Here is an 18,484-nt window from a genome sequence, read left to right as displayed (position 1 = left end):
ACGGTGTCAATGAAACAACTAAAAAATAACAATAAGACAACAACTAAACATTTACCCACTGCATATTAACATGTTTTTTTTTTAAAATCAAAATATATCTGCAAACAACTAAACAACAAATAGTCATCAAGAGAACAACTATAAATAAACTCAAAAAACTAAAATCAAAATGAAAAAAACTATACATAAAATCTAAACAATACAAAAACAACCCCACAAAAAACATAGAGCAACCCATTATATTTTTAAAAAGCAACACACTACATTACAACATCGAAAAAGCAACTAGAAAATTTTAATTGGACAATAACTAAACATCAACTCACTGCATTTAAAAAATATCTAAAAAACAACAATAGAACAACTAGAAGTCAACCCATTACATACTAACACATTTTTTTTATAAAAAAAATCAAATTATATTGGAAAACAATTAAACATAAATTAGACATCAACACAACAACTATATTTAAATTTAAACAACTAAAAAGTAATATGAAAACAACTATACAGAAAACCTAAACAACTAAAATACAACACAAAAATAAAATAATATTAGACAACTATACATAAATCTAAAACCTAAACAATATAGTGTTAATAAAAACAACTTAAAATCAACTAGACATTAACCCCACAACAATACAATCAATACATTGCATCAACCCAACATAAGCTAAAAAACAACAACAAAACAACATTGAAAAACTTATTGCTGCATTGTAAAATGTGTCAAAAATAAATTAAAATTTTATATTAGAACATATGAACATAAACCCAAAATAAACTAAAAAATAATAACAACAAAAAAACATTAAAAACTTATCGTTGCATAGTAAAATGTGTTAAGAAAAATTAAAAATTTACTCAATTAGAAATCAACTAAACATCAACCCAAAATAAAATACTTAAAGATAATTAAACATATACCCAAAATCAACCCACACAACAACAATAAAAAAAATTGGAAGATAAGTTAAATTTTAATGGAAAATACATATTTTCGACACTCGACCAAAACGAATGAACTCAAAAAAAGAGAAATAGTCGACTTCAAGAACCAACTGAAGCTTTCAACCTCCTGCCTCCAACAAAAATTTAAAGGACCAATGCATAAAATCTAGAAATACCTATAGACCCACCATTGCAAAAAAATGGAAACATCTACACAAAGAGACAAAAATCAGAGAAAACAAATGTCCAATCAACTCAACCATTGCATGAGAAGGAGTCAGCACATGCCACACTCCTACTCTTCACTTACCACGCTTTTTAATTTTTAATTTTTTTTTGTCTAAAAAATTACAATATGAACTAATTATACTCAACTGAAATGGTTTCTCTGAGAGACTTCATTTGAAAAGGTCATCACCCATTCGCTAGCAATAAGTTATAGAATATACAATCTATTTTATATATTATATAATATACATCATTAATATGTTAATTTTAAATAACTTTAATCAATGCTTTTGTTTAACTTTTTCCGACATTTGTTTTTCTCTCACCAATCAAAATTAAATTGATTTTGACTAAGTCTCTCAAAAATTTTGTACATTCATTGAGAGCTTGAAGAAAGTTAGACTTCAACAATGGTGAATAAAAGAAATTGATCGGTTGCAATTGATGATCTTCCACCCGCACTTGGTAGTCGACAAGAACGCCAACCTCTAGTAGGTATCCTGGAGTTGGCAGATAATGCGACTATGAAGAGCACTGTGGAAACATAGACTCCTCACACTTCACACTACCCCAAAGAACCACAAGAGGTGGTGGCCTTACGAAATGGAGGCACATATATACAATATCGTTGCCTTACAAGAGGTGGTGAACATGATGAGGGCCACCTTGATTGCTCAAGGGCTTCAGGTGAAACCCCCCAGCTGATGTGCCACCTGTACATCCGACTAACATGGGAGGACAAAGAGCGAAGCCGCGCCCTAAAAGAAAAAGAAGTAGATGAGCTTCAAAACCCTTAAACAACCCTCCATGAGTGGCTCGGGACCCAGAGGTGGTCCTTAGACCCTTTGGAGAGCCCCATACCCATTTTTCCCCGAGAGATTTGGGCATACTGCCTAGACGTGCTGCGACTGACAATGCAAGGCCTAGGGAGACACTACCTTTTATGCCCAATGGTCTTGGGACAACTCAAGGTTGGGAGTACACAATAGGGAAGTCTCCATGGAATAGGGGCATGACATTAGCATATCAATAAATAACGACTTCATGGATGAATCAAAAAGAAACCTGGAGGTGAGAATCCCCAGGAATGTTGGTCACGAGGTCGCGCAACCTCACTTGCGAGATAATGTCAATGCTCGCAAGTACAATGTCGCGCCTGAGTACGCTATCCAGGGTGGCTGGCAGAGAAAACCCGACCTACAAGACAACCAAAACGATCATCAGAAGGAAGCAATGCTTGACCATCAATCTTTTCTACCATACATTGAAAACAACGTACTCGTCTGAGAAAAATTAGAAAGTATAAAGCATTTCATGATCAAGTTGGCAAAGATACAGGGCAATGAGTTAAACTTGAAGGATTAGTATGAGGACAATGAGTCGTGCGCCCAACACATAGTGGAGGTTCCCCTTCCCAAAGGATTCAAGATGTCAGACATAGCTCCATAAAGCATGATGATAGATCCCTCCAACCACCTCTCAAAATTTAACTAGTTGATGTCGGTCCACTGCGTAACCGACAATGCCAGGTGTCATTTCTTCTTTTTAACCGTAACAGAATAAGCAGAAGAATGGTTCAAGAATCATCATTTGAGTTCCATCCATTCCTGGTCTCAGCTGTCCTTTGAATTCTGGAGACAGTTCATCTCTGAAGAAAGGTGAACTTTGAGGTCAATGCATTGGCTAAAATCAAACAAAGGCCCTTCAAGACCCTTAAATCCTATATAAAACACTTCAAGGAAGAAGATGCCAGAACAAAAAGAGTGGATGATGACCAATAAATCATGGCCTTCTTGGCTGGCATCCGAATAGGCTCTCCATTGTGAAATGACCTATAGAGGCGAGGATGCCATAGACTCGATGACATAATTCAGTGGGCCCAAGAGTTCATCAATTGGGAGGATGCAAAAATTGTTATGATTGGTTAAATACATAATGAAATTGGTTAGGCACAAAGAGGTGAAAAAAACATAATGATTTCACTAAAGTCAACACGAGTGGGTTGACTTTTTGTATAGGCATCTATAAATTATCTTGTTAAGTCCAAAGTGTTTCTTTGGATTGTATAAGAGTACCCAAAATTTTTGTAGGTATTTGGAGACGTTTTGGGATGGGTTTGGGGGAATTAAGTCAGTGGTACTTGCGTTGTGTCAATTGTAGGAGGCGATGCATCGCTCGGGAGACAAACCCCCAGACAAGTGATGCATCGCCTGCATGGCGGCGACGCGTCGCCTGGGTGCAGGTGACGCATTGCCTGGACAGTCTACACGGAACCGTACAATTATGTAATTTTGGCTCCAAAACTTAGTTAAAAATGCTCTAGTATCATTGATTGAGACAAATGAAGGTTCCTATACAATTTAAAGGGTTCATTCAAGACTTTGGTGAATTGATCACTCATCACACACACACACACTCTCTCTCTCCCTCTAACTCACAAGATTACTAGTTTTCTCCAAGATCTTTATCAAGAAAGCTTGACTTGCATGAAGATTTAGGATTGTAAATCCCAATCCCATTCCAACTTGTAGTAGTTTCAAGCAATCTCTAAGAGGAGGCAAGGAATAGAGATTTTTGGACAACAAATTCAATTTGTGTCAAGCCTTTGTCAACTTCATTGATTCACATATAATCATGGTCTTTATGATTTTATTAAACTAAGGGTTTCTATCTCTAAAGGTCTATTCTATCACTTGTTCTTATTTGCGTTATTCCTTAATTATGAACTTGGTTATGTTGGGTTTGTTTATTTGAATTGTAATATTCAAAGTTGTGTGCTTAGCCATATCCAAAACATAAATACGGGCCTTCAGTAGGCCAGTGTCTGTCCTAACACCCACCATCCCTGCCACCACTGCTCCAAACATTTTTTAGTTCCCTCAGTACACTTATGCATAAAGAAGTGTAATGAGTGCCCCGCAATACAATTACAATACCCTGAAATCTGGCTACAGTGCCATGCCCACGCCTAGTGCAAGCCCGAGTAGGAGTAAGCGGGGGAGGATGAACAAAGGAAGTAAGAAAGCGAAGAAAAATCTAAAGATAAAGTACACCACTCATGTAACGTCCCGAATTTGCTTTTAAGGCTGAGTACCTTATTTACTATAATAGAAGGGCATAATAAGATTTTTATGTGGAGATAATCGAATATATGTGTGATTATGCGGTATAAATGATTTATTTGGTAATGTGAATATTTATGCATGTTTATGTATATTAAATATGCATATGGGTCCGTTCTTGTAAATTGGGGCACATTTGTAATTTTTGACCCGTTGAGGGTATATTTGTAATATATATGCTTTATGAGAGAGATCACAACATTATGGAGATATATTTGAGATGTGTGGTTCAAGGCAATCCTAGTCACAACGGGGTTTAATACCCAGTTCGGTGTGAGCTTAGGGATATTTTGGGAAACGTAGTGAGTATTCGAGATTTATGCGGTAACTTGTAGTTATTTCGCTATTTTGGGTATGTTGGGATTAATAGAGGGTTATAGTGCAATTTTAGGATAAGCAGCAAATGTGGCAAATGATAGTATCACCCTTGGGGGAATTAAAGAGTAAGGCTTGAAGTTAGGGGCATTTGGTCTTTTGTGGAAATTGATAGGCTTAGCCTTGGGCTGCCTAATTTATCTAGGGGGATTAGGAAGTCTAGAAGCAATCAGAAAAGAAAAAAAAAAGAGTCGCTCTTCACTCTCTCTTGTTTCTCTCTCTCCCTTGAGGCTAGGATGGGATTTGAATCACTTTGGAGGAGTTAGAGCTTGTGGCTAAGGATTTATGGCTGCTGTGAGTACCTACAACTAAGGGAATTCGAATTTTCACTAAGGAATTCAAAGGTAAGATCTATTTTGGTAGTTTTTCCGTGGTGTTTTTTTTTAGGAGTTAAGGTTTTGGTTATAAGTTGAGAATGGTTTGTTTTAAAGAGTCTTAGAAGCTATGGGTTGTTATTTATTGTTTATCTTAGCTATTGGTATTGTTTTGAAGATTGAAATAAGTTGAAATGTTTTTGGCAGAGGTTTTGGTTTGGAGAAAACACAAGAAAAATTCTTGAAAATCTGGATTCGCAGGGTCGTGCTGCAGCACTGTTCTTGGAGCATCACGACTCGCATGAACTCAGAGGCATGAGGGGTTCTATAAACTGCCTTAGTGTCGCAACGCTGGGTGTGTTGCACCGCGACGCTTGCTAGTGGTGCCGCGACTCAAATAGAGGACCTTGTCCAAAACAATTTTTTTAGCTCGGGAAGGATATTATTCCAAAGCTTTTAATTGGTTTAGGTTTTGATGGTTATTCATTATTACGTTGTGACTAGGTTAGATCGCTATGGTTCAGGATTAGGGACCGTGCTCGGGATCGATTTATACTTTCATCTCGGGACTCGAGGTAAGAAAATTGCACCCCGGTTGTGATCGGGGCTCGGACCCCTGTTAATAAATATGAGTATGACTATGACTATATTTGAGAATATCCTGTAGAGCATACTTGTATATGCTGCATTTGATTGCGTGTTGTGCAGTATATATGTGATTATATCTATTCTGAAGGTCGACATAAGGGTGCAAAGCTGATAACAAGCCTACGGAACGCAACTCGACGTAAGCGTGCCGGGGTTGCTATAAGACCAGAGGACTTAGCCTAAGGGCGCCGGGCCTAAACATTATACAAATAAAGAGAAGTGTTGATTGCACTCAACTAACTGTAATGATTGTTGAAATTGAATTTTATGTTTAAATGAGCAGGTTATTCCTGCTAAGCTTATTGCTTATATCCTACTGCTGATTGAATTTATTGATTTTATTTTACTGTTTATATATTGTTACTCATTTGTACCTGTGGATTTAAATTTTCTTGAATAGCCTTGGCTCACGGGTGCTATGTGGTGCATGTAACGGAAAGGGAGAGCTGGACCAGCCATGAGTTGGAGAGCTTCAGGGGCAGTGTGTACAAATGCAACCTACTTGACCGCCACGGTCGAGATAGCTTGGGAGGACCTAGGGTTGAACCCTGTTTTGCCGCATAGGACGACTACTTTGTATTTTTTCTATCTTTTATCAGTATGTAAACACCGTTTGGGATCACATGGATAAACTTAACATTTTAATGAAAAATAATAACTCCATTGACAAAAAAAAAATTAATACCTAACTTTGATTTAGTCTTTAATTACACATTTAAGTCCAAATGACTCGTTTAGCAAGTTAAGCACTATTTTAAACACACAGTGTAACTGTCTTGGTTAACCAGGGCGTTACAACTTGGTATCAAAGAGGTCTAAGGTTAAGGGGTTCCTAAAGAATGGTTGGCCATGTACACTTTCCACTAAAGATAAGCTCGACTCACGATTTGGTATCTAATGACATGACTATGTGTTTAATTGGTTAAAGTGAACCTGTGTGCCTTATCTGCTAGCTAGGATAGAGAGCATGATGTATGCATGATCGTTATAGACTTGTGTCTTGGATTGCATATTGTATGTGGCTAATGTGTTAATTGGCCATGCTTAGGGCATAGTTTTGGATATGATTATCATGCCTGATAGGTTAAGTCATTAACTGCAGATAGATTCGAAAGTTATGTATCCAAGGTGGTCAATTGGACAAGGCATGGGTTATATTGGGGTTGTGGATGATAGTCGGGGCCACAAACCTCCATCTTCCCCTGGGAATTGGCAGCAGATGTTTGCTGGCATGCAAGCGAGTTCCATCAGGGAACGCTGCTCCGTACATTTTGACAATCGATTCAACCTGGGGTTGGAAACAAATGGGAACTACTGTATGAAAGATTCCAGAAGCATTATCATTTTAGTATGGGTAGGTTAAGATATGAGGATCAAATGAGTGATTCGATGGATGTTTGGGCCAAGGTAGAGATTCTGGATGAATCTTATACTACCTCTTTATAATTGATTTACCCAAAAAGTTTGAATGGGTGTTAAGACCTAAAACTTTTATACTGGGAGGCGCACTGCCTAACCTTTTAGCAAGTGAGAGATGATAATCAGAATCCAGAAAGACTATTATATGACTCTAGGGTATACTGGAGTTAGTATGGAGGGTTATAAGTATGAACCATAAGGGTTTACCACCTCAAATTGCAGGTGAGATGAGTGGATGCGAGAAGTGGTGACTTGACATATTAGATTAGCACACTCTTGGGTTGTTTAAGCAAGTTTTCATAGGAATGAGTATGTGTGAAGGGAGACCGTACATCTCCATGGGACACCGAAGTCGATAGTGTTGGATTGAGACCCTTTATTTCCCATGTTCTAAAAAGGGTCATAGAGGGTGATGATTATACGATTGGGATTTGGAATTATTGGTTACCTTCATACAAATTGACAATCTGAAGGAATGACTCAAACTTTAAGAATTTTACCTTGAATGTGTAAGTTTTCAAGACATTGAGGTAAGTACGGTTCCTTGATTGGATCAGGATGGCGATGAATGTCAGTCAACAGCTAGAGTCACTCTGAATAAGATATAGTGAGATAAGGAATGAGAAGTACTCTTTCCGAAAAATGAAAAGTGGGACAGGAAGTATTCTGGTTCAGAATTGGTTTGAAGGACCGATGAATTTATTAAGGATTGTGAGGGTAGGAGTGTCTGCTTTACTAAAAGAACATAAGAGTTCGCAAATGTAAATATGGGAACGTGGAGTTCCAGGATTGTAGACTTCGTACCTCTCTGAGTATGATGGACTAAAAAGATCAACGAGCTTGAGAAAGAAAGAGGAGATTTGACTCTTGTTGACCTGTAAAATTGGCCAACGGTCGTATGTGGTATATGACACCTTTTGAACATAATGAATATAAAATACGATAGAGTACAAATATCTTAAACGAACACACAGGAATTTATAGTGGTTCAGCCCTGTTCTGATGAACAGTAATAACCTAATCCACTTAGTTTTTAGTATTGAATTACTCGATAGACAATTGCACGTATGAACAGAAGTATTCACTCGTTGCTAATTTGCCCAGAGTTTCTCCCAAAATATTTGTCAAATCCCCTTCAATGAAGCCCTGGGTCCTTTATTTATAGTAACCAGGAGCATTTACATGATTAGTAATATTGGGATCGTGGTTTGGTACATGATTATTAGGTAGTAAAGATACGTGTCCACCTCCCTGTGATTATGAGATCTTGGGTCTTCTCGTTGTTTCTCTGGATCGTGGTAGGCAATGCACGATTGAAACCTCTGGGAAAATGCTAAGTCTTGGTTGGTCTATGAAACTTAGGGGCTAGGCCCGATGATCCTTCAAAGCTTGGGTGCTAGGCCTGATGACCCTCTGGGTGCTAGACCTGTTGATCTGCTGGGTGCTAGGCCTATTGATCTTGGTCGACCACCCTTAGGGGTTAGGGTCAGGCCAACCACCCCTAGGAGGCCGATGTCAGGCTGATCACCCCTAGGGGTTTTAGGCCTGGTTAACTTCCTATAGGTCCTAGACCTATCTTTTTTGTTCATCGGTCTTTTTTCAATACTTCATCATTTTTCCCTGATTAGTGATGCCACGTGCCATTTTTTCATTCGCCACATCATCCCTGGATTTTTGAGGGATAAAAACTCTAGGCTTGATAGACCTATGAAATTCTAATGAGGATTAGGCCAGGGTCCTACAGATTAACCTTACCCTGGCATGGGCAAAGGCTTATAAGGTGTTATTGGTGCCAATGTTAAGGAAAGAGGTGTTGAGTACCACCCCTGATTGGGTGAAGCGACCATAAAATGTCAGTGAAATCCTGGATAGAAGAGATAAAGTCTTACAGAATAAGACTGCCACTCTAGTGAGTTTGTTACTAAGAGATAGCAAGGTAAAGGACTTGACTTTGAAGTCATCGTCAGAATCGCGGGATTAGTATCCCGAGATATTTGAATAAATTTTGAGGATGAAACTTCGATAAGGAGGGGATAGTTGTAACTTCCCAAATTTCCTTTTAAAGATGAGTGCCTTAATTACTATGCTAGGAGGACTTTATCAGATTTTTATGTGGAGTTAATCAAATATATTTGTGATTATGTGGTATAAATGATTTATATGGTAATGTGAATATTTATGCATGTGTTATGTGTATTAACTATGCATGTGGACCCGTTCTTGTAAATTGGGGCACATTTGTAATTTTTGACCCGTTGAGGGTATATTTCTAATATATATGATTTATGAGTGAGATCACAACATTATGGAGATATATTTTAGATGTGTGCATCGAGGCGATCCTACTGAGCGGAATAGTCACAACAAGGTTAAATACACGGCTCAGTGTGACCCTAGGGGTATTCTGGGAAACCTAATGAGTATTCAGGATTTATCGGGTAACTAGTAGTTATTTGGATATTTGGGGTATGTTGGGATTAAACAAAGGTTATAGTGCAATTCAATGATTATAGGGAAATGTGGCAAATGATGGTATTTCCCTTGGGGACACTAAAGAGTAAGGCTTGAAGTTAGGGGAATTTGGTCTTTTGTGGCAATGCATAGGCTTAGTCTTGGGTTGGCTTATCTATCTAGGGGCCTTAGAAAGTAGAGAAGCAATCAGAAAAGAAAAAATAAACAAAGCTTCTATTCTCTCTCTCTCTCTCGTCGCTCTCTCTCTCTTGTGGCTAGGATGGGATTTGATTCAATTTGGAGGAGTTAAAGCTTGTGTCTAAGGATTTGTGGCTGTTGTGAGTACCTATAGCTAAGGAAATTCAAACTTTCAATGAAGAATTCAGAGGTAAGATCTATTTTCGTAGCTTTTCCGTAGTGTTTTTTCTTAGGAGTTAAGGTCTTGGTTCTAAGTTGAGAATTGTTGGTTTTAGAGGCTATGGGTTGTTATTTGTTGTTTATCTGAGTTGCTGGTATTGTTTTGATGATTGAAATAGATTGAAATGTTGTTGCTAGAGTTTTTGGTTTGGGAATAACGTAGGAAAAGTTCTGGAAATTCAGGGTTCGCGGGGTCGCGCTGCAACGCTGTTCTTGGAGCATCGCCGCCTGCAAGAACTCAGAGGCTTGAGGGGTTCTGTAAACCACCTTAGAGTTGCGGCGCATGTCTAGGGAAATGAGGGCTCAGACCCTCTGACTTGTAGTGGGGCACCGCGGTTCAAATGGAGAACATTGGCCAAAATAGTTTTTTTAGCTCAGGAACTCAAACCTAAGGGCTCATGAAGGATTCTACTACCCGGTTTAGTAGAATTCGATGTCCCAGGGATAGTATATTATTCCAAGGCTTTTAATTGGTTTAGGTTTTTATGGTTAGTCATTATTGTGTTGTGACTAGGTTATACGTCTAAGGCTCAGGATTAGGGATCATGCTCGGGATTGCTTTATACTTTCAACTCGAGACTTGAGGTAAGAAAAATGCACTCGGGTTGTGATTTGGGCTCAGACCCCTATTTATAAATATGACTATGACTATGACTATATGTGAGAATATGGCTATAACTATATTTTAGAATATGTGGTAGGGCAGGCTTGTATATGCTCCATCTGATTGCGTGTTGTGCAATATATATGTGATTATATCTATTCTGAAGGCCGGCCTAAGGGTGTTGGGGCCGATAACAATCGTGCGGAACGCAGCCCGGCGTACACTACAACAATATTGAGTATATATTACATTAAAGTATAGCATATTTTTAAAAATGCTATTATTAATGGGGATTAAAATTAACACGGCTGGGCATTAACATTTTTGGCGCCATATGACTAAAATTCCAGGCGGCAAAATGAGTTTATGCCAAAATTCCCTTTCTCTTTCTCAAGCCTTTCTCTAACTCACGAAGCCCTCTCTCAGCCTTTCTCTCACTCACGAAGCCCTCTCCGCCCTCTCCGCCCTCACAAAGACTCACCGCCCTCAACTCATCTCTGCCTCCGCCCTCACGAAGTCTCTCCGCCCTCACCGAAGTCTCTCCGCCCTCACCGAAGTCTCTGCCTCACGAAGCTTTCCATTTCTAAAGTGAGAGTAAAACTTTCAGGTGATCCATGTTTACCCTATTTTTGTGGTGGATGTTCCACTAATCACCTTATCTCATTCTTCAAATTTTTTTTTTGCCCATCCCCAGATTGCACCTTTCAATATTGAGTTTTCAGTGACACACAAGGAACTTGACTTCTCTCATTTGCTGGTTAGTTCCTCCAGAGCTAAACCTTTTGCTGCTATTCTCATTTGGAACTAAAAGTTGCATATAGATATTGTTGCATTTGATATGTTTACATTTGGAACTGAAGTAATATAACTCAACCACCATCAGAATAGCTTCAAATGTATTAGAAAATGAATTCAAATGTGAACCATAAAAGTTTAAATCAATATTGACTAAACTGTGCCTAATCTTGCTGTTGACTAAAGGTTAGCAATCTCCTCAACCTTTTTCCCTTCTAAGAGCTTTGCATCTCCTACCATTTTGGCCACTTTCTGGTGTACCAAGATGCCATTCAGGCTCTCTGTTTTCACTCTTCTTCACTTGACGAACTGAAATCAGTTCCAAGGAGGTATATGCAACTATTATGATGATGTTTTAGATGGTCCCTGTTTTGTCTCCTTCATACGCTTTATATAAGATATATATTTATAACAGAAAATAATTGAGCATGTTTGAAAATTGCATTGATAATCTTATGTGTAAAATAAATATCACATTAGACAAGTTATTGAAAAAAACAAGAAAAAGTGGGGGTTTCTAGTTTGAAATGAGAAATGAGGCAATGTTTTAGAATGTGTGCTTTGACTTTTTTGAGACTTTGAAGTGGTGGAAGATGATAGTAACACTTCTTTCCATATATCCTTCTATGTTTTTGGCTAACAACCTTTCTAGTTTAGCTTTTAATAAATAGGTACCTGTATTATTCATAAGGAGAAGCTTTTTGTTGTCCCTTGACAGGTTCATGTAATTTTTGGTAACTATACTTTTGGTAATTGATCTCTTTTTATGTAGTTCTTTAATAAAAAGGGCATTCTGAAACCTCCAGGTATCTACAAATTATAGGATTTGTGCTATGAAAAAGGTTCTCATTCAAACTAGCTATTGCTGCTAATGTTCCATTAAAATAAACCAGATTTTTTTTTTTGGTAGGTGCATATTTATGTATATTTCTTGTTTAGATGCTATGGATTGCTTGTTTCTTTAATAAATGAAAGTCTTTTGTTCTCATATGTATCTATATATGTATTTGTTATAAAAGTGATAGAATAATGGCAAGTTATCTACATGTTTTCAAAGAAAGTTGTTCCATATAGCCTTCAAGTCATCTTTCAACATCTCACTAATGAGATTCATATCAGCCCTTTGTTTCTGAACATTAGAAAAGAAGAAAAAAGAAACAGGTCACAGATCTTAAGAAATGAAAAAGTTATAACCAAAAAGAAGAAAACAGAAACTATATTCAATGTTCAGCAGGATTCAAACTATTTATGTTAACCACAAAAGAGATATATACCATTAATTCTGAAGCTACTCCTTTTAGCATTATAACAACCTCCCTTCTAGGTTCCTCAGTTGATGATAAAAATTTATACCGATCAACATTTTTTATTTTCAGCTTTAGTGATGGATTTTTGTATTTTTTACTTATTACATGCCAGACTGCAGTCACACGAATTTTATCTCCAGAAACTGCGTTCCCCAAGGGCCATCTCAGTCCACCCTTAACTTCTCTATCTAAAATAGCTGAATCAATCAATTCCTTAATGCCTTGCAGTTCATCATCCTGCAAAAGCACATAGAATGTATTCTTAGAAATCAACTTCATGACATAATTACCAGATATTTCTCATGTTCTAAACATCAAGTTTTAGCCTTTTCTGGTGGGGTCATTTGGTAAATACAAATGATATTTAACAATAATGGTACCTTCATCAGAGAGAAAGATCTCAAAGTTTTGAATTCTATAATAGTAGGTGCATGGATATATAGGTACATCAGCACTTGAATAGAGAGAACTTACAGTAAGTGTAGTAACAGGTCTTCTGGTGCATAGATCCAGCCTCATGTCCAAATCTTTTTCAAGGCAAGATATGTCCCTGAAAGAAGTGGTCACTGTTAGTCTCAATAAGTCTAACCCCATAAAAACCAGAAATCTGTATATGCTCACTAACAAAATATAAGAAGTGGTTAGATGGGAAGCCCAAAAATCTTATGCATCGCATTGCTGTAGCCTCCTTGGCAGCTGCTGTCTATGGTATTTGGTGTAATAGAAATTCCTGTTTTTTTGCTCATAGTTTAGATAGTATGATTAAAATGAGTTTGAAAGCTAGATTTCTTGGTAGTTTGAGTCAAAAGATTCTGGACAAGAATAGAGCTCTTGCTGAGTTTGTTAGGAAGTTGTGAGCTGGTGTTGTATGCTGCTCTGTTTCTGAACTTGTTGATGTAATCAGTTTTTTGGTGCAATATATTTCCTTTTTCGATCAAAAAAATATATATATAACGTAGGAAGAAAAAACTTGCCTCGTATATTTGAAGTTTTGCATCTTCTTTTAGTACCCTACAATTGCAAAAAATATCTTCTCCTGATTGATTGAAATCAGAAAGCTACAAGGAAGAAAGGAAAAAAGAAGAAGAAGTAGAAAGAAAGAAAGAAACATGTTACAAATTTGATTGGCAGTTAACTTAATTCATACTTTGCATAAAGAAAAAAAAAATGGAATAAGGAACACTAGCTTACAAACACATGATATGCTTCTTTGTCTCACAGTTTTTTAATGAGATGAAGCTTATTTATATTTATATATATATGGGCCTTAGCCTTATTTGAATTAGTTGCCAAAAAAAAAAGAACTGTTTGAAAACAATTGGAGGTTTTTTCTCAGCTTTTTTTCTCTGTTTTCACTCTTCTTCTCTTGAGTTTTTTTTCTTCCTCACAATACCCAACTAGCTTTATAAGACAGCTGGAACATTTATACAATGTGTAGGATATAACTACCATAACTAACTTTATAAGCCAGCTTTCTAACAACACTAGAAAGATATGTTTACTCTAATTATTCCACATGTGGCTTTCTTAATAACCCAAAACTCTATTAAAATTTTAGTTTTATTATATAATAAATCAAACTCAGCTAATCATATGATTTAAGTTTATATATTTTGCTTATGGAATATTTTTAATTTATATAAGCTCCTCACATTCACAGTTTGTGCATATATGTTAGCATGCAAAGTTACGACTTACATGGTTGAACATAATTGTGACATGACTTTTTGATTTATTGGGTTCTCTACGCAAGTTTCTAAATTTCTTTAACTCTTTCAGAAATTCAGAATTGGAGGGAACTTTATTTGCAGCAGTTTGCAAGAGGTATGTTTTCTTTTATTTTTGTTAAAATACTTTGCAAATGTTAGAGGAGTCTGAATATCTTAGATATTCATCCATAGTGAAGTAGGTTCTGAGATTATTATTATTGTGTGCTGCGGTGATAACGGAAGGTTGAGAACTTGTGTGTATTAGTGAAGTAGGTTCTGAGAAATTTGTGTGCTGCGGCGAGATAAGGAAGAAAACTTGTGTGTTGATTGAATATTTTGAATTGATAATGATTGATGGTTGGTTAATAAATATGGCTGGAATGTTTTCTGATTTTCTGTTAGTTATTTGATGTATATCTAATAAACTTCAAAAACCATAGAAATTTGAAAGTAGAATCGAAACCCATGTGGGGAAAATCGAAACCATAGAAATTTAGTCATCAATCAACTAAATACAAAGTGAACTTGAAAAATCTTAAGGTGAACTAAAACCATAATCCATAACTGCTTAAAACAACTAAAGATATGTGTTGTGTGTGTGTGTACAAGTATAACTTAACTAGCTTCCATTTATCTTTTAGATCTTTTCTCCCTCACAAAGCTGGCATAATTAAAGTCATCACCTATTTCAGAAGGCTGCTAATGGAGTTTGTAGAGATAAATAAGAAAGAACTATTATAGAATTAGAATAGAATACTAGTACAGATAAAATATGTATCTATTTAGTTGTATCAACTCAGATGAGGATTAAATTTCATCGAATCGATACCACATCATACTTTATCACTTTTCTACTCAACAACATAAACTACACTCACACATAATATCCTACCACATCATACTTTAGTCACTACTAATTCTCATCAAATATTCTAAACTACAACAAATCATCACTATTTTGTTTATTCCAAATACATAAACCATCAGCCACCAACACCTGAGTTCACAATACTCACTCTAATTCTTAATTATTAATCCTAATACAATATATGATATTTATCAAACTTACAATTAAATGAATATATTCCCTTCAATTAAAAGCGTATTACATTTTTTTTTTTAAAAGTTCAACTAAAAATATTTCTATTCTCTTTTTTTTTTCCTCATCTCCCCTCTCTATCCTTTTTCCTTAAAAATGTAAATGGAGAGGGGTATGAACATTTTTTTTTCTAATCTAAAATTATACTTATCATGCATTATAATTTATGATAAGGAGGCTTTGAATATTCCTATCAGACCCAAACCTTTCTTTCTTTTCTTTATCTTTTTGTTTTTGAAAACATTCCTTCAAAATTCTTTCTGAGAAAACAAAAAAATAATTTTGCTATTCATTTTATCTGTTTCTTATTTTACGAAATACATATGAAAATATTTTCTTCATTTTTTATACCTATTTTCTTTCCTCAACAAAATTCAAGATTCATATCAGTCTTGGTATATCTTGACTTTCATTCTCCCAGGAAAATTTCATTTAAAAAAAAAAGCTTTATATATATTTTTAGGCGTTTGATAAGTTTTTTTGACACAAATGAAACATGTATGATGAAGCCATAGTGAGTGTACTTGTAAATTTAATTCAAATTCATACACACATACATGCATACATGTAAATCTAACAAGTGAAAGAAAGTTGATAAAAGTTTACAGTTATGATTACTAGCACAACTTGCTTTAAACCTTCACGCATTATTTAGATAAGGTAACACTGAAATTCATAATATGTAAACAGAACACAACTCAGCTTAAACACCATTTCCTCCATCTCAGATGTAGGAAATGGTAGATATACTGATATATATCAGATGATGTGGGTTCAGTTGAGACAAAATAATCACTTGCAAGGGGTGAATGTGCAGTTGACAGTACCATGACCCGAATTTGACAAACATATACTAACTCCTTACCATCATAAATTTTATCACTTTTAACCATAAATAAAAAATAAGTAGGATAGAAAAAAGAATAGACAAAAAGAAGGAAACTGAGGCTTTTTAGTACTTTTAATTACTTATGGTTATAAAATTCAGAACTAAATAATGGGTTTATATGAATAATAAATTAGAAAAGTTCCTTCATTTTTCTTTCCTATCCATAGATCGATGAACCAAAACCCATATACTAACTCCTTTATTTCCCTCATCAGAAGCTCCCTCAAACTACCATATTGAAATAGATATCAAATTCTTGAACTGACAATACTCTTTATATATATATATATATATGTAAATATATATAATATTTCTTTGAGATGAGGATTGGAAATGCCAGAATTATCTCAAGTTTAGCAATAAGACTAAATAAACAGCTTAAATTCATTTCTGAACTCAAAATCAAGTAATTTTAAAAATCAAATCATATAGTATATTTTGGTTGATACAATTTTGAATTTACCATTACATAGACTTATCAAAATTTTGCTTTTTTTTGGTTAGAACAGGACAACTAAATTGGTGATCATGTTGGATAAAAATTGGCTACGCTTCAATAGGTAATAAGAATTAGGGATTTAATTAGTGCTAGCTTAGTAAAATTAGTAACTTACTGTATTTGTTACTAATATATTATAAATATGAACTTGTCTTTGAATTGTAGAGCCTCGGATGAGTATAGAGAAGGCGCTAAGAATTTTGTAGAAATGTCAGAAAAGCTAGCTGGTTATCCAGAAAAGTTATTGTGTCCATGCAAAGTTTGTCGAAACTTAAGTCACCAATGTATTAACATTTTGTATGAACACTTAATCATTTATGGGATTGATCCAACATACAAAATCTGGTTTCATCATGGGGAAGAATTATCAAGAGATGATGATGTAGAGACAATGGAAACATTTGATTCTTACAACTTGTTTAGGGCTACAAATATTGATGGTTGTGATTTTGAAAGTCATCTAGAAGGTCATGATGACACTTTTATGGAAAAAATAGAAGATGCAGACACTCCATTATATCCACAATGCACTAAATATACTAAGTTATCGTCAATTGTTGCATTGTATAAGGTTAAAACTACCAATGGATGGTCTGACAAAAGTTTTGATGAATTGTTAAGACTTTTGAATGATATGTTTCCTTAAGATAATATGATCCCCAAGTCTATGTATGAGGTTAGAAAATTTCTTCGATTATTTGATTTAGGATATGAAAAGATTCATGCGTGTGTTAATGATTGCTGTTTGTTTAGAAAAGATAAAGAAAACTTGCAAGAATGTCCAACATGTGGAACCTCACGTTGGATGTCAGATAAGCTGACTAAAAAGGTTCGACATGGTGTCCCAGCAAAAGTTTTGAGGTACTTTCCTATAATCCCTAGGTTGAAACGGATGTTCATGTCTAAAAGAATTTCAAAGGAATTAAGATGGCATCACAACAATAAAAGTTGCGATGGAAAAATGCGTCACCCAGTGGATTCAGCAGCATGGGAGCTAGTCAATGATAAATGGACATCATTTTCAAATGAAGAGAGAAATATTAGACTTGGCCTTTCCACAGATGGATTTAACCCATTTAGTAATTTAAGTTCTAAGTATAGTGTTTGGCCTGTTTTGTTGGTCATGTACAACTTACCCCCATGGTTGTGCATGAAACAGGAGAATATTTTATTATCAATGTTAATTCCAGGACCTAAACAGCCTGGGAATGATATTGATATATACTTAGAACCCCTCGTAGAGGACTTGAAATTATTATGGAATGAGGGTGTTGATGCTCATGATGCATTGGACAACACAAATTTCAAGTTGCGGGCTATTTTGATGTGGACAATCCAAGATTTTCCAGCATACGGGAACCTTGCTGGTTGTAAAAATAAGGGATGTTTTAGTTGTCCCCTATGTGGTTATGGTACTCATTCAGAGTGGCTAAAACATAGTGGGAAGTTTTCATATCGAGGTCATCGAAAAATTTCTTAAAGAAGACCATCCATTTCGGAGTAAAAGAAGTTGGTTTGATGGAAAAGTTGAGCATGGAAATCCCCCAAGAATCATGAATGGGACTACAATTGCTGAACACCTTAAAGATTTTGTGAATGTTTGGGGAAAATCCACTTCAAAGAAAAGGAAACAAAATGATTCAAAAGAAATGTG

At 35.8% G+C, this 18,484-nt stretch overlaps 1 protein-coding gene across 1 annotated transcript; it reads right to left on the bottom strand.

The window, feature by feature from the left end:
* Positions 1-12,378: 12,378 nt before the first annotated feature.
* LOC133829182 (uncharacterized) lies at positions 12,379-13,228 on the bottom strand. Its single transcript, XM_062259055.1, has 3 exons — positions 13,109-13,228; positions 12,602-12,871; positions 12,379-12,456 (listed from the first exon to the last, which is right to left on the bottom strand). Exons 1-3 carry the CDS (start codon positions 13,226-13,228, stop codon positions 12,379-12,381), a joined length of 468 nt encoding a protein of 155 aa, XP_062115039.1.
* Positions 13,229-18,484: the final 5,256 nt, after the last annotated feature.

The sequence above is a fragment of the Humulus lupulus genome, chromosome 1 (genome assembly GCF_963169125.1).
Source record: "Humulus lupulus chromosome 1, drHumLupu1.1, whole genome shotgun sequence".
Lineage (NCBI taxonomy): Eukaryota > Viridiplantae > Streptophyta > Magnoliopsida > Rosales > Cannabaceae > Humulus > Humulus lupulus.
This window is presented reverse-complemented; position numbering and strand designations above follow the sequence as displayed.

Bases quoted from the DNA above. Each gene is read 5' to 3' on its own strand.
- LOC133829182 (XM_062259055.1), bottom strand. From the start codon at position 13,228: ATGGGGTTAGACTTATTGAGACTAACAGTGACCACTTCTTTCAGGGAC. The intron at 12,872-13,108 runs GTAAGTTCTCTC...GTGCTTTTGCAG, and splicing joins GACCTGTTACTACACTTACT to GATGATGAACTGCAAGGCAT. The intron at 12,457-12,601 runs GTATATATCTCT...TCTAATGTTCAG, and splicing joins GAGTAGCTTCAGAATTAATG to AAACAAAGGGCTGATATGAA.